The 14,353-nt window shown below is 36.5% G+C and overlaps 1 protein-coding gene across 2 annotated transcripts in view; it reads left to right on the top strand.

The window, feature by feature from the left end:
* Positions 1–14,353, top strand: part of CDK13 (cyclin dependent kinase 13) — a 125,367-nt gene that overhangs the window by 96,809 nt on the left and 14,205 nt on the right. For both annotated transcript variants that reach the window (XM_082692642.1, XM_082692641.1), the window contains exons 8-9: positions 5,047–5,148; positions 5,247–5,324. In XM_082692642.1, the coding sequence (XP_082548768.1) occupies positions 5,047–5,148; positions 5,247–5,324 (180 nt within the window). The remainder of the gene's footprint in view (positions 1–5,046; positions 5,149–5,246; positions 5,325–14,353) is intronic.

Raw genomic sequence — 14,353 nt, 5'->3', positions numbered from 1 at the left:
AAATGGGATTGCCTTCTTAATTTCTCTTTCTCACACTTTATTGTTAGTGTATAGTTGATTTCATATCCTGAAATTTTACTGAATTTATTACCTTTAACAGTATTTTGGTGAAGTCTTTAGGATTTTTTATATATAAAATCATATCATCCACAAATAGTGACAGTTTTACTACTTCTTTTTTCAGTTTTAGTGCCTTTTTATTTCTTTTTATTAACTAATTGCTGTGGCTAGGATTTTTCAATACTGTGACAAATAGAGTGGATCGAGTGGGCATCATTGTCAGGGATTTTTGTATTTGTATTCATCAGGGATATCGGCCTGGAATTTTGTTTTTTTGTGATGTCTTTGGTTTTGTTATGAGGGTAATGCTGTCCTTATAAAATGAGTTTGGAAGTGTTCTCTCCTCATCAATTTTTGGAAGAGTTTGGGAAGGATAGGTATTAAATCTTCTTTAAATGTTTGGTAGAATTCATCAGTGAAGCTGTCTTTCTGGTCCTGGACCTGTTTGTTGGGAGATTTTTGATTACTCATTCATTCTCCTTACTAGTAATCAGTCAGTTCGGATTTTATTTTTCTTCATGATTCAGTCTTGGAAGATTATATATTCCTAGGAATTTTTATTTGAGCCTTTTCTCTTTTTTTCTTGAGTCTAGTTAAAAGTTTGTTGCCTTTGTTTGTTTTTTTTTGTTTTTGTTCTTTTTTCAGAGAACCAGCTCATGGTGTCATTGATCTTTTCTGTTGCCTTACTAGTTTCTATTTCATTTATTTCTGCTCTTTGTTATTTCCTTCTTTCTAATACCTTTGGGTTTTGCTTGTTCTTCTTCTAGTTCCGTTAGGTGTAAAGTTAGATTGTTTATTTGAGATTTTGTTTTTTTGAGGTAGGCCTCTATCGCTTTGAACTTCCGTGTTAGAACTGCTTTTGCTGCATCCCATAGATTTTGGTAAGTTGCATTTTCCATTTTCATTTGTTTTGAGGTTTTTACTTATTTCTCCTTTGATTTCCTTATTGACCCATTGGTTGTTTAGTAACATATTGTTTAATCTCTATGTATTTGTGATTTATTTCCCAGTTTTTTTCCATTCACTTCTACTGTCATACCATTGTGATTGAAAAAGAAGCTCAATGTGATTTCAGCTTCTCAAATATATTGAGACTTGTTTTGTGGCCTAACGTAATTTATCTTGGAGAATGTCCTTATGCACTTGAGAAGAATGCACATTCCGCTGCTTTTGGATGGAGTGTTCTGTATATATCTTTATAAAACCATATGATCTAATTGGTTGCTTAAAGCTGATGTTGCCTTATTGATGTTTTTTGTCCACATGATCTGTCCATTGGTGGAAGTGGGGTATTAAGTCCCCTGTATTATTGTGTAAGTCCCCCCATTAGGTCTGTTAATATTCACATTATCTAGATGCTCCTATCTTGAGTGCTTAAGCATTTAGAAATGTTAAATCTGGGCGCCTGGATGGCTCAGTTGGTTGAGCGACTGTATTCAGCTCAGGTCATGATCCTGGAGTCCTGAGATTGAGTCCTCCATCAGACTCCCGGCTGAGCAGAGGGTCTGCTTTTTCCTCTGACCTTCCTCCTCTCATGCTCGCTTGCTCTCTCATGCTCTCTCTCTATCAAATAAATAAGTAAAATTTTTTTTAAAAAAAGAAAAGAAGTGTTATATCCTTTTGTTGGATTGACCCCTTTATCATCATAAAGGTCTTCTTTGTTTCACTTACTCTCTCTTTTTTTTAAGATTTTATTTATTTTACTTGAGATAGAGCACATGAGCATGGGGGTGCCGGGGAGAAGCAGACTTCCCACTGAGCAAGGCGTGCAATGTAGGGCTCAATCCCAGGACCCTAGAATCCTGACCTGAGCCATAGCCAGATACTTAACCAATGAGCCACCCAGGCATCCCTCTTCCCACTAATAAGAGTCTCTTATTACACTCTTGGTTTTAAAATCTATTTTGTCTGACATAAGTAAAGTCACCCCTGCTTTCTTTTGGTTTCCATTTGTATGAAACGTCTTTTTCTATCTCTTTAAGGCTGTGTGCATTCTTAGATCTGAAGCAAGTCTCTTGTAGGTTGCAGATAGAAGGATCTTGTTTTTTTGTTTGTTCGTCTTATTTATTCAGCCACTCTGTGTCTTTTGGTTGGAGAATTTAATCCATTTCTATTAAAGTAATTATTAATCTGTACTTATTACCATTTTGTTCATTGTTTTCTGGCTGGGTTTTAGTTCCTTTCTTCCCTTTTTGCTCTCTTCCTTTGTGGTTTGGTGATTTTCTTTAGTGTTATGCTTAGATTCTTTTCTTATTATCTTTGTGCATCTCTTATAGATGTTTGCTTTGTGGTTATCATGAGCTCACACATAACAGCCTATATATAACAATCTATTTTAAGTTGATGGCAATTTAAGGTTTTTTTGTTTTTGTTTTTAAAGATATCCTTGTTTTAGTGAGAGCATGCATTGGAGCAGAGGGAGGGACCGAGGGAGAGAGAATCTCAAGCAGACTCTGCTTAGTGTGGAGCCTGGTGCAGGACTCCATTGACCTGAGCTGAAACCAAGAGTTGGACCCTCAACCAGGCATCCTGATAGCAGCTTACGTTTGAATGCATTCTAGAACTCTACATTTTTACTTACCCTGGCATTTTATGTTTTTGATGTCACATTTTATATCTTTTTCCTTTGTATATCCCTTAACTGATTATTGTAATTACAGTTTGTTTTACTAATTATGTCTTTTAACCTTTATAGTAGCTTTATGTGATTTAAACCACTGCCATTAGTCTATCTTTACCAGTGAGATTTATACTTAAATGTTTTCTTGTTATTAATTAGTAAAGAAAGTTTCTTTTTAGCTTAAAGAATTCCCTTTAACATTTCTTGAAAAGCCAGGTTAGATGATGAAATTATTTAGCTTTTACTTGTCTGGAAAACTTTCTCTCTCCTTTAATTCTAAATGATAACCTTGCTGGGTAGAGTATTTTTGTTTGGGATTTTTTTTTTCTCTCAGCACTTTGAATATAATGTGTACTTTCTTCTGGCTTGCAAAGTTTCTGCAGAAAAATCTGCTTAGAGTCTTATGCAGACCTGGGGAGGGGAGGTCCTTTGTATGTAAAAGTTGTTTTCCTCTTGCTCCTTTTTAGATTATCTCTTTCTTTTACTTTTGACATTTTATTTATACTATGTCTTGGTGTAGATCTTTTGGAATTCATTTTTATAGGCTCTTTTGGGCTTCCTGGATCTGGATATCTGTTTTTCCACGTTAGGGAAGTTTGCAGCCACTGTTTCTTGAAATAAGTTTTCTTCTGAGGTTTTACCTTTTTCTTTCATTTGGACATATTTTTTCTGTTTCCTCTTTTTGCTTGATTGTGGTTATTTCTATGTTTAGGGAAAACAGCTGTCTCTTCTAGTCTTGAAGGAGTGGCCTTGTATAGGAGATGATCTTTATCTTTCAGCCTTGCTCTAGCTCTTCTGTTTCTCAAACCTTTGTGTTTGTCTAAGCAGTCTGATTTATATTTGATAGGAACCAACTAATGAGGATGTTCCAAGACCCGTCAGTGTTGCAAAGGCAGGGCTTTCAATCAGCACCTAGATTCAGGCTGATTGGAAGCCAGACCCTCAGGCAGTAGCTTTTAATGTATGCAAATATATATAGTCATATGGGACCACAATTGTAAATCCTCTGGCCTGCAGACCAGGTTATTCTGGAGATATTTCTTGGACTACAGTTGGAAAAGTCAGAGCATAAGATGAAGTAAAAAGCTCCTTTCTGAGAGGTACCAGTAATGAGGTCAGTAGAGAATGCAAGGATGGTGTCCTCTGCCCTACTGTCCCTGAGAACACCTCTGTAGACTTCAGATGTGCGGCAAACCTGAAGTCTGCCCCTTAGGCTGAAGCTCCAGGACATCTAAGTAGGCCTACCCAGAAAGACTAGGGGTGTGTTTCAGTCTGTATAATGCCCTGGGCATGGTAGCCTGCCAAGAACGGTTTGATTATTACTTTCCCATGGGACCCAGAAATGCAGGTTCCCCTGGCCACCAGAGCCAGGTGATCAGGGAGCATCTCCGTTGTGGAGTGTATGTGACCAACAGCTTTAGTGCAGCTGGGGGAGAATACAGAACTGGGGTGCACCTGCCAGCTTTAGTGGGGCCATAGGAGAGTGCAGGGTCGGAGTGTACCACCAGTGCTATCAGAGTCGAGGGAAGGTGCAACAGTGGTGTCTGGCAGCACCTTTGTCCCTGGATAGAGCCCCAACAGGCCCCTGCCCCTCTTGTGGCTGGCTTAAGATCAGCCAATGAATCTTCCGCACAACAGTCTAGTGGCTTTTCAAACAGCTGCATTGTGTTCATCCCTGGCATGAGTGACTCTGCAGGCAAGCCTTTTAGAGAAGTATCTCAGTTCCATTCCCTACAGTTTATTTGGTCCACCAGATAAGCCCTACTGGCAAATAAAGAGGTAGCAGTATGTGTCTATCCTCTCTTTTAGAAGGTGACAAAAGAAATTATCTTGATAAAGTATCATATCTATTACCAGTGGTACTTTGCAGAATAGATCTCAACGACTACAGTCTACATTTACGTACTTTGTATTTGCATACTGAAGTGGAGTTGCAGTCAGTGAAATATTGTCAAAAATAAGCCCAAGTGAAAATTTTTGTTAGGTGATTCCAATTTGTACTATATCTTGCCACACATTAGTAATTTGCCAGATTTGGTCAAAATCAATCAACTTCCTTTAAGTCAGTTAATCCCCTTTAAAGTTATGGAAAGGAAAAAACAGAACTGAACAGTTGGGACCATTTTTTGACCAGATGACAGTTAAAATCAGCCAACTACTTGGAAATTTTCAGTTAATCATGTTGCTCTCAAATGTATTTTTTGATCACATATGTCAGATGTAATAGCATGGCTGAATTTAGTAGGCAGATGAAATTGGTTTTAGTTAGGATTGTAGGATTGCTTTAATGAGCCAAAATAATATTTCTTAGGAGAATCTCTCTTATTAACAGATATTAACTCAAGAGTGCTTTCTGTGTTTTTTAGTCGGCCGTATACTAACAAGGTCATCACTTTATGGTACCGTCCACCTGAACTGCTGTTGGGAGAAGAAAGATACACACCTGCTATTGATGTATGGAGCTGTGGGTAAGATAGGCTTACTGACTGGTTTAATTTACTTGAAAGTTTTGGTAGTAAAGTAAAATCATATCATTTTATAATGATGCGTATTGTTTTTCCTCTAGCTGTATCCTTGGTGAACTCTTCACAAAAAAACCTATATTTCAAGCAAATCAAGAACTTGCACAACTAGAGTTAATAAGGTAAGCTCCTGATTGTAATATTTGTTGAGGGGTGTGTAATACTTCATAGGAAGTTTAAAGTCTTTCAAGTTTGTGTCTTTAGGAGAATAGCATGGTTTTCTTGAAAGCTAATGATTGCTGCATGGAGGAGAAACTAGAATGTGGGTACTTCTTGATACTTGATCTAGTAAAATTAAAGATCTCAAAGTCCCTAAATCTTTTTGCAATTAAATGAAAGGGTGGGGGGACCAAAAAATAAGACCAGGAAGAAAGAGTAAATAAATATGAGGAAGGAGAGAATAAATGGTAGATAAATTTTTTTTTTTAGTATGGCAGGATGGAAGAATTAGTGTTTGGGGGATACTGTAAAGACAAACTGTTTTATATACACATATGCATACATGTTTATATATGAGTGTTTATACATGGAAACATCTGTATGTACCTACAGGCGTCAGTCTTCATTATTTGGAGTCTCTTGTAGTGCCTAAGTCATAAGGGCATAAATAATCACTTTTCTCTTCATGTAATGTTTTAAAGTAATTCTTTTCTTTTTAAAAAAAGAGTTTTGGCTTTCATATATAATAATGTCAATTTGCAACTTCTAAGTTTTGTGTGTGTCTCAAAATATGGATGAGAACTTTTAGGAAAGATATTGGTATGAGGCACAGATACCAATATACTATGAACCTTCCCTTCAACAGACTTATTGGATTAATTGATGCTCTCCAGTCCCTCTGTAAGTAACAGTAGCATGATACATGACACGCTGAATGTTTGCAGCTGGTAGACTACTACTCTCTAGTAAGACTATGTATTTATCCTACCCGTTGAAGTATAATGACTAAGAGATGGTTGTTTCCAATTTTGTATACCAACTTTTTATTATTATATGTGTGTCCTTTAAATATATACAGATGCAGTGCTTGCAAAGACTTAACAAAGTTGCTATCAAATTAACTGGGTGGGAGGCAAGTTACTTTAAGTTAGAAAGGTAAGTCATAAAAATTTAGAAGAATTTAGTACTCAAATTGCTTTAAATCCTTAATAATAATGTGGTTTGTTCAAGAAAGCTAATGCTGAGTCCCATTCAACAAATCCTCTGTTCAAAGAGAGGCCTTGCTCTGTGTCAGAAAATTGGAAAATGTATATTTTAAATTTTTCAGTTATAATAAAATATTTAAAGTATGTATCTGTGTTTCTTTATTTTATTTTATTTTTTCATGATTCCCTCTTACCCATTTTTTCACTTAATAAGGCAGTGGTCCTGATTCTTTGGATACTAGGGATTCTATTAATGATCCTAACTTTTATTTATACATGATGCAAACATTTTTCTAAGAATTTCTCTTGAATTAGCCTCAGTTAAGCTTCATACAGCCTTCCATTTACGTTTTATAATTAAGAAAATGGAACCTTAGAAAGTGAAGAATTTGTCTAGGGTCATATAACTGGCAAGCAGCTAAATCGAGATTTGAATTTAGACAGTTCTACCTTAGTAGCGAAATTTTAATGAATTCTCTACACCATGTGGGAAATAAGACTTCCTGAAGCTTTTAGGTTAGTATGACACATACATCAGTAATTGACAAAAACATCCTGAAAAATTTCTATAGAATATTAATCCAAAAATTCTGAAGGAAAGATTAGCCAGTCATATCTAGCTTTTCATTAAAAATCAACTTGCTGAGTCAAGTAGGAGTCATTCAAAGAATACACAAATGTTGCAGTTTTAGGACATCCATTATTATAATTCACCACTTTTAGAAATAAGGTAATATATTTTTCTTAGTAGGTGTTGAATAAGCATTTGCTGGAATACAAACTAAGTGTAAAAGTATATTTCTTTAACACGGTGAAAATATGTATTAGCCAGAATAATATTTAGTGGTGAAATACTAGAAGATGTAAGACAAGAATGATAAAAAGCGTCTTCTAGTATCATTATTTTCGGAGTGTTTTAGAAGTACTAACTAGTTAACTGGTAAGTGACCCAGTAAGAGGTATAAAGAGTGGCAGGATGAAGGCAGTATTGTCATAATTTGTATATGAAAGCATTGTATACAGGCAGCCTGCAAGGAAATTACCTGAAACACCTTAAGTAAAAGAGTCTAATAAAATGACAAGTGTTGAGAAAATATGTGCTTGTGTATATTGTGTGTAAACTTATGAACACAGTATCCTAATATGACATACGAATACATACATACTAAAAGCAGTAGCTTCTTAAAAATATGTACCAGCAATAAGCAGTTAGAAATGTACATGAGGAAGGAGATGCCTTTAACAAAAGCACCACCATATATACTCCAGGGATATTGAAAACTATGTCTCACTGAAAATTGTAAAGTAGATTTAAAGTACCTATTGGGAATGGCATATCTCATTTTTGATTGGAAGCCTTAACTTTTTAAATATGACAGTTCAACCTGTATTAATCATTATAGGCCTAATGCAGATTTCAAATGACAGTTTCCCTCCAGATAAACATTAAAATAACCAGAAAAAGTCTTAAAAAGAAGGAAAATTTGGCATATTGTATGTTAAAATTATGGCAACTAAAACCATTTTACTACAAGATACATAGATGAAGTGGTGGCAGGACAGGGAAAGTCCTGAAGTAAAGCAAGTTTATATGGACCTCCGAATATGGGACAGAAGTCATTTCAAGTCAGGGGGATTAACAGAACACGTATCCATTGGTTTCTGGTTGTGTGCCAGGGCACTGAGAATACAATGAAGAGTGGGGGTTGTATCCTCAGTGCCTAGTAACTAGCACACAGCTTCTTCTGGTTTCTAATTGGGAGAGACAAGACAAATGAATAAAATACATCAGGTGCTTATAAGGGTAAGGAGATAGAAAATTATAGGAGGCAGTGTTACAGAGAGAGTCCGGGAGTTTCTCCCAGAGGTATCATTTGAGTGAAGTGAGGGAACAACAAAGTAATAACGATCCTGAGGCATGAGTGTACTTGGATTATTTTATGAACATGTTAAGTCGGTTAGTGAACTATATAGAAAAAAGAAAGCTCAATCCATCCACTTGGTGATATACTGTATAGATATGAAAAAGGAAATGGTAGACCTGGGGATGCTGACACAGGAAAGCAACATCGTTTCATGAGGAGCAGCACGATAGAAGGCTGTGTTTGGTTTGCAGAAGAGTCTGGAGTTGTTATGTGAGCATGGATTTGTGAGAGGGCTGCGAAGAGGACTATTTTACATTCCAATTTATATATTTCAGCATGTTTTTGTTGGTAAAATACCAAATATTAATAATAATATAAAAGTGCTGCAATTTTGATTCTGTGGCATTAAGTAGTTTTAAAACATGAAGGAAAAGTTAAGTTTCTGACAAAAGAAACAGTTTTCTCCCTGTTAGGAAGGAGGCAGCAGCGTATTAATTGAAAGGGTGGGCTTTGGAATCTTACAGACCTGGGTTCTAATGCCAGCTCAGCTGCTTCCTGCCCTTGGGACTTAGGGTAAGTTCCATAGTGCTCTCAGTTTGTTTCTTCACAAGTAAAACAGTACTAATCGTATTCTTAGGGTTACAGGAGTCCAATAAATGTAAGTTTCCTACATATTTCTTCCCCTCACTTTACCTGCAGTAATGCTGGGATATATCCCCAATCTAAAGCCCCAGGAATGATGAGTTCTAGTCTGCATGGTACAGAAATATGTATGAACTAATGAAAGGTGGGAATACTAATCAGAATCTATCTTAAAATGTTTCACACAGCAGTGATCAAGTTATTTGTACTTAGCTTGTTCCAAACACTATTTTAGGCAAAGTACAGAAGTTTTGTGATAGAAATAGAGGGGGTTTAAAAGTGATGGCAGGGGCACCTGGGCGGCTCAGTTGTTAAGCGTCTGCCTATGGCTCCGGTCATGATCACAGAGCGGGAAACCTGACTCTCCCTCTTCCACTCCCCTTGCTTGTCTTCCCTCTCTCGCTGTATCTTTCTCTGTCAAATGAATGAATGAATGAATGAGTAAATAAATAAAATCTTTTTTTAAAAAGAGTGATGGCAAAAAGCGCCTGGGTGGCTCAGTCAGTTAAGTGTCTGCCTTAAGCTCAGGTCATGGTCCCAGGGTCCTGGGCTTGAGCCCCACATCCCGGCTCCTTGCTCAGCAGAGAGCTTGCTTCTCCCCTGCTTGCCATTCCCTCTGCTTGTGCTTGCTATCTGTCTTTCTCTCCCTTGCTCTCTCTCTGTCAAATAAACAAATAAATAAAATCTTAGAAAAAAAAAGTGATAGCAAAAGAAAATGAAAAACAGGTGATGACAAGATGGGATGAATAAAGGCAAAAAATGTTTTTAACATAAGGGTCACACTTATAACCCTAAGCCTTTTAGCAGCCAGAAAGAACCTTTATATCACACAGTATACATTGCTTATGAAATTTTTAAAAAATTACAATCATGGAAAAAATTAGATTGGAATAAAAAGAACCCTTCTTCTGTCTGACCTCCACTCCCTTCCCCCGGCCCTATACACACAAAGCCTGAGACCTAGATGGTCACACGGGTGAGATTTTTATAATTTTAAAGGCTTAGACTTTGATTGTTTTAGAATATAGGTAAAGAAGGGAAGCTCCCAGATTTTTAAAAATGAAGCATGTGTGTCTTTAAAGAACAATAGCATAAAAAATCCTGTAAATTGCTACTTTTTGCACTAAGAATTTCTCTGCACTCCTAAAAATTATGAAAGATCCCAGGAGCTTTATTTATGCTAGTTATATCTATTGATCAATATTTATCATACTAGAAATTAAAACTGAGGAAGTAAAAATACCTATTTTAAAACAGTATGCTAACATTGTTTAATTATAAAATGTCTGTATTTTCCAAACTAAAATAAATGTTGGTGAAATGAGTAGCACTGTTTTACATCTTTACATAAAAAGATATTTTACATATCTTTTACAAAAGATTTTACATAAAAAGACATTAAAAGAAATGTCTGGCTTAATAGAGTAACATCTGGATTCCCTCTCTGTAATATGCTGGTTTCGGTTGTCTTTTCAGGTCATTATATATGTTCTTCTTTGAAATTACACTAAGTAAGTGGTAATTTCTTATAGGTTAGTTGTAATATACGGTCTGAAAACATATGAAGGCATATTTTGTATTCTAATATATTAAAATGCATTAGTCTGTCTTGCACTCTGGATCTGTGATGATTTTGTAACACTGGTAATACGGAAAATAGTGGGTCCCCTATTTCAGCAGATCTTCTAAATGTAACATTTCTTTATATAATTTTGGTTATCACCACTAATCTCATCAGAAAAGCCCACAGATCTTTATTGTGAAGCTGTCCAGTCTATGGCATAGATGTAAGCTTCCTAGTAATTCTAATTTTTTCTTGAAAGCTTGGATTTTATAATTGAACATAAATACTGCAGTCATCATTCTTGAAGTAACAAGTGGACTCGTTCACACATGAGAAAATGTCTGGCAGACACCCAAGTCTGAGTGACCATAGTGTGTTGCTTGTTCATATAGGTAAAAATGACCGTCCATGAAAAACACACGGCTACTTCAGCTTGCAGCTCAAATAATTGCACAAGTGCTTCTCAGGGTAGCTGTCAGAATTTCTTGAGCAGCAGAAGTGCTTATAAGTATTTTCTGCTTCATCATTGAAAATATAAAGAAGATATATACTGTTCCAAATAGTGTTAGGGTTTAATAACATTAACGATTTTTTACCACTTCAACGAGTACATTCTTAAGTGGCATGTGGTGTGTTTCTTCCCCACCCCTGCCCCCACCCCAGTAGATGGTATAGTCGTGAAGAGTATTTAATGCCTGATAGTTTGGTGCCACTGTCTTGAATCTTGCTAAGGTGCTGGTCATTCTCCACCATAGGTTTTGTACCATCAGTGCAAAATCAACACACTGAAAAAGGCAAATAATGTATTAGTAATACCTTTCACCTAAAGAGTCTGAACTCCATTTTTGAGAAGTCCTGTGTACTAATCTCACATAGGAATATTGATGTACAACATCTAAATGAACAAGTAGGATACAGCATTACACTAAAATGATAGTATTTTACTAAGGCCAGGAAGTACTCCTCTATTGAATGTAAGTGTGGGTATTAAGAATGCTTTTAGTATGATTCATGACATGAGTTATTCAGGGGGAAAAATGCAGATGATGATTATAATAGTTTCTAAAAATGAAACTAACAAAACTGAAGTATCCTTTAAAATTTAAAAGTTACAAAAATAAAGCCCACAGTAAAAAGGAATAAATGAATTCTTAACAGGATATATGCGTGAGTTTGTGTGTGTGGCTGTGATTATCTTTATTATGTGTTGTTTTTCTCAAACCACAAGTCATTATCCTTCCCATTTGTAAACAGTGAGAGGGAGTACTCCCATTAAAGTTAGAAACCAAACAAAACTACCCAATATTGTGTGGCATCATTATCATTGTAACATTGTTTAGAAATTGTCACATACCGTACCATATCAGGAAAAAGAAGTATCCATGTTTGAAAAAACAGAGAAAAAATTATTATAGGTGATAAGATTGTAAACCTGGAAAGCCTCAAAGAAACTATTAAAACTATGGTAGGAGCCATAGGCTCTCAGATGGCTATCTAAAACTTTGTATGTCATATGTAAGAATGTCTTCTGTAACAGAACTTCCCTATTTACTGCTTAGACTGTATAATAGGAATAAGAATACATTCAAAAACGTCCCAAAAAACCTGATAAAAAGCAATATATAAGATCTAATTGAAGAAATGGAAATATAAAACTGAAGGAAATAGAAAAATGGGGTATTTCTGGGACAGAAGTGTTAAGCCTTCTGAAGATAGCTATCCTTTCTAAATTAATCTATAAATTCAGAGCTGCAGTTGAATCCAAACAGATGCTCTTACTTTTGGAGTGTGACAGCATTGATGCTAGGTTCATCCTAGGAAAATGCTGAGGAGACTAATTAGAGGAATGGATTATAGAAGGCTTTGTTCTGTTGGCCTTACAAAAATTAAAAGCTACCATATGGTACTGATACCAGAGTACATAGATCAGAATAGATTCCCAAAATAGACCTCAGGTATTTGCGGATTTAGTGTATGATACATCTCAAGACCTCTTTGGCAAGTGATTTTGAGATAACTGGCTGGCTATCAGGCTAGTTTTTGCTAATAAGCAATTACCATCAATTGCTGTCCTGTCTGCTTCCTTAGTTCCTAGTAAGTTTCCCTGCCTCAGTGGATCTGTTCTGTCCTGTGTGCTACTACCAGCTAGATAACCACTCAGCTATCTTCCCACAACACAGAGTAAAATAATTGAAGCTCTTCAGCTAAGAGGTAATGAAACTTACTTTTATCGAAGGGCTTTTGAACAGTCCAGATGCCAGCTCATTTAATCTCACAGCTTTGAAGGGAAATGAACCTCTCTTTTACAAAAGAAGAAACAGATTCTTCAGCAATGCAGTTTAACCAGTATCACAGACAGGATTTCGTTTTAAAGTTTGTTTTCCAAGTCTGTCTTCATTATAATTAGGCTTTTAAAACACTGTGTGGCTCCTATCTGTGCTCTCAGCTAACCCTCCCTGAGCCCCATGTTCCACCTGTTTCCTTGGTCTTCCCACATGTCTGTCCTTGACTACTTCATGGCTCTGTCTATGGACTTCTCTTTGCCAGGAACATTTCCCTTACTTACTTTTGACCTGTCTGTTGCTTGCTTATCCTTGGAGCTGTAGCCAAAATTCCACACCTCGTCCATATCTTGAGTGCATGTTCCTGTATTTCTGCAGTTGAAAGTATCCTTCATTTTTAAATATTGCCGTGAACTTCATACTTCTGTAATAACACATCAGTCTGCCGGGGAGTATTTATATTTATATACTTACTTGGAGAAGTACACAAAACAGTGAGAGACACAGTTCACTTTAGTGAGCGAAACAGGCAGGTCAACCAAGATACAAAGCAGCATGAAATATGAAAAAGTGTCCAAAGAAGCTCCAAAGAAGCAAGTAGAATGCTAAGGGACCCTTCTGAGTGGCCATGGGGATACAGAAGACCGCACTGAATGCATTACTTGATCTGAATCTCGAGCAATGAAAAAGATTCTCCACTAGTTAGAATCTAGGAAGAGAGAATTTGATCACGGACATTGAAGAGTGTGATTGGGCAGTGGGGAGAGATGAACTGGGGATTGAGATTAGGAAGGCAGATTGAGACCCAGGGTCAGCCTTGTTTCCTAAGGGAGCCACTGTATTTTTGAGGAGGTTGTAAAAATCCAGTCGGGAGGAAGAAGAGACTGGCCGTGTGCAAAGGATAGGCTCTTACTACCTTCTTAGAAGCTTGTGTTTCCAAAAATCGTAAACTCTGTTGAAACCAAAAAAGTACATTTTAGGGACATAGCTTAAAAAAGATGAGCAATTGTCTTATGTAAATATGTATGTTTTCTGAGATCGCGTTCTACAGCTCAGCTAAAGGATGGCTGGACAACGTTAGTCATCCCTTGTTTATGGACACTGGTGCATTTATATTTATTACGTACAGAACATTTTTATTTTTAGTCGGTGATGCATGGACACTTCCTCTTCACATGTGAAGATCAGCTGAGGATTTTATGTTCAGTGTACATTTATTTTTGAGGTTCAGTATATGCAAGCTTACCATATTTAACAAATTTTTCATCTACTTCTTGGCGAGTGAGTTTTTAAATGCTTACCAGCTGGAGTTACCTCTACACATTATTGTAACAGGGACTTAGTCGTTAGTACAAAAATAGGGCTTTCAAGCTACAGATAAGCACAGAGTAAAGCAGTTAAAATTTCTCAATACCTTGAATTCAGTGGCATTACTTAAGCTGAAGAACTTCTGTGTTTCAAGAGTGTTACTTTGAGGGTCCTTCTGTTGATGGAATGCAGCAGCAGACATGACTGTATAGTTCCCTTCCTGTGTGGAAATTTGTTTCCGCAGTTCTTGCAGAAGTAATGACAGGTACCTGTAAGACCAGAGAAAGACACAAACCTACACTCTGGTTCCTTAATTTATTGGCATAAAATTTTTCATCTCGGTTC

This window comes from Mustela nivalis, assembly GCF_964662115.1.
Source record: "Mustela nivalis genome assembly, chromosome: 12".
In the NCBI taxonomy this organism is placed as follows: domain Eukaryota; kingdom Metazoa; phylum Chordata; class Mammalia; order Carnivora; family Mustelidae; genus Mustela; species Mustela nivalis.
The sequence above is the reverse complement of the archived record's forward strand: the minus strand, read 5'-3'. Positions and strand labels throughout refer to the sequence as shown.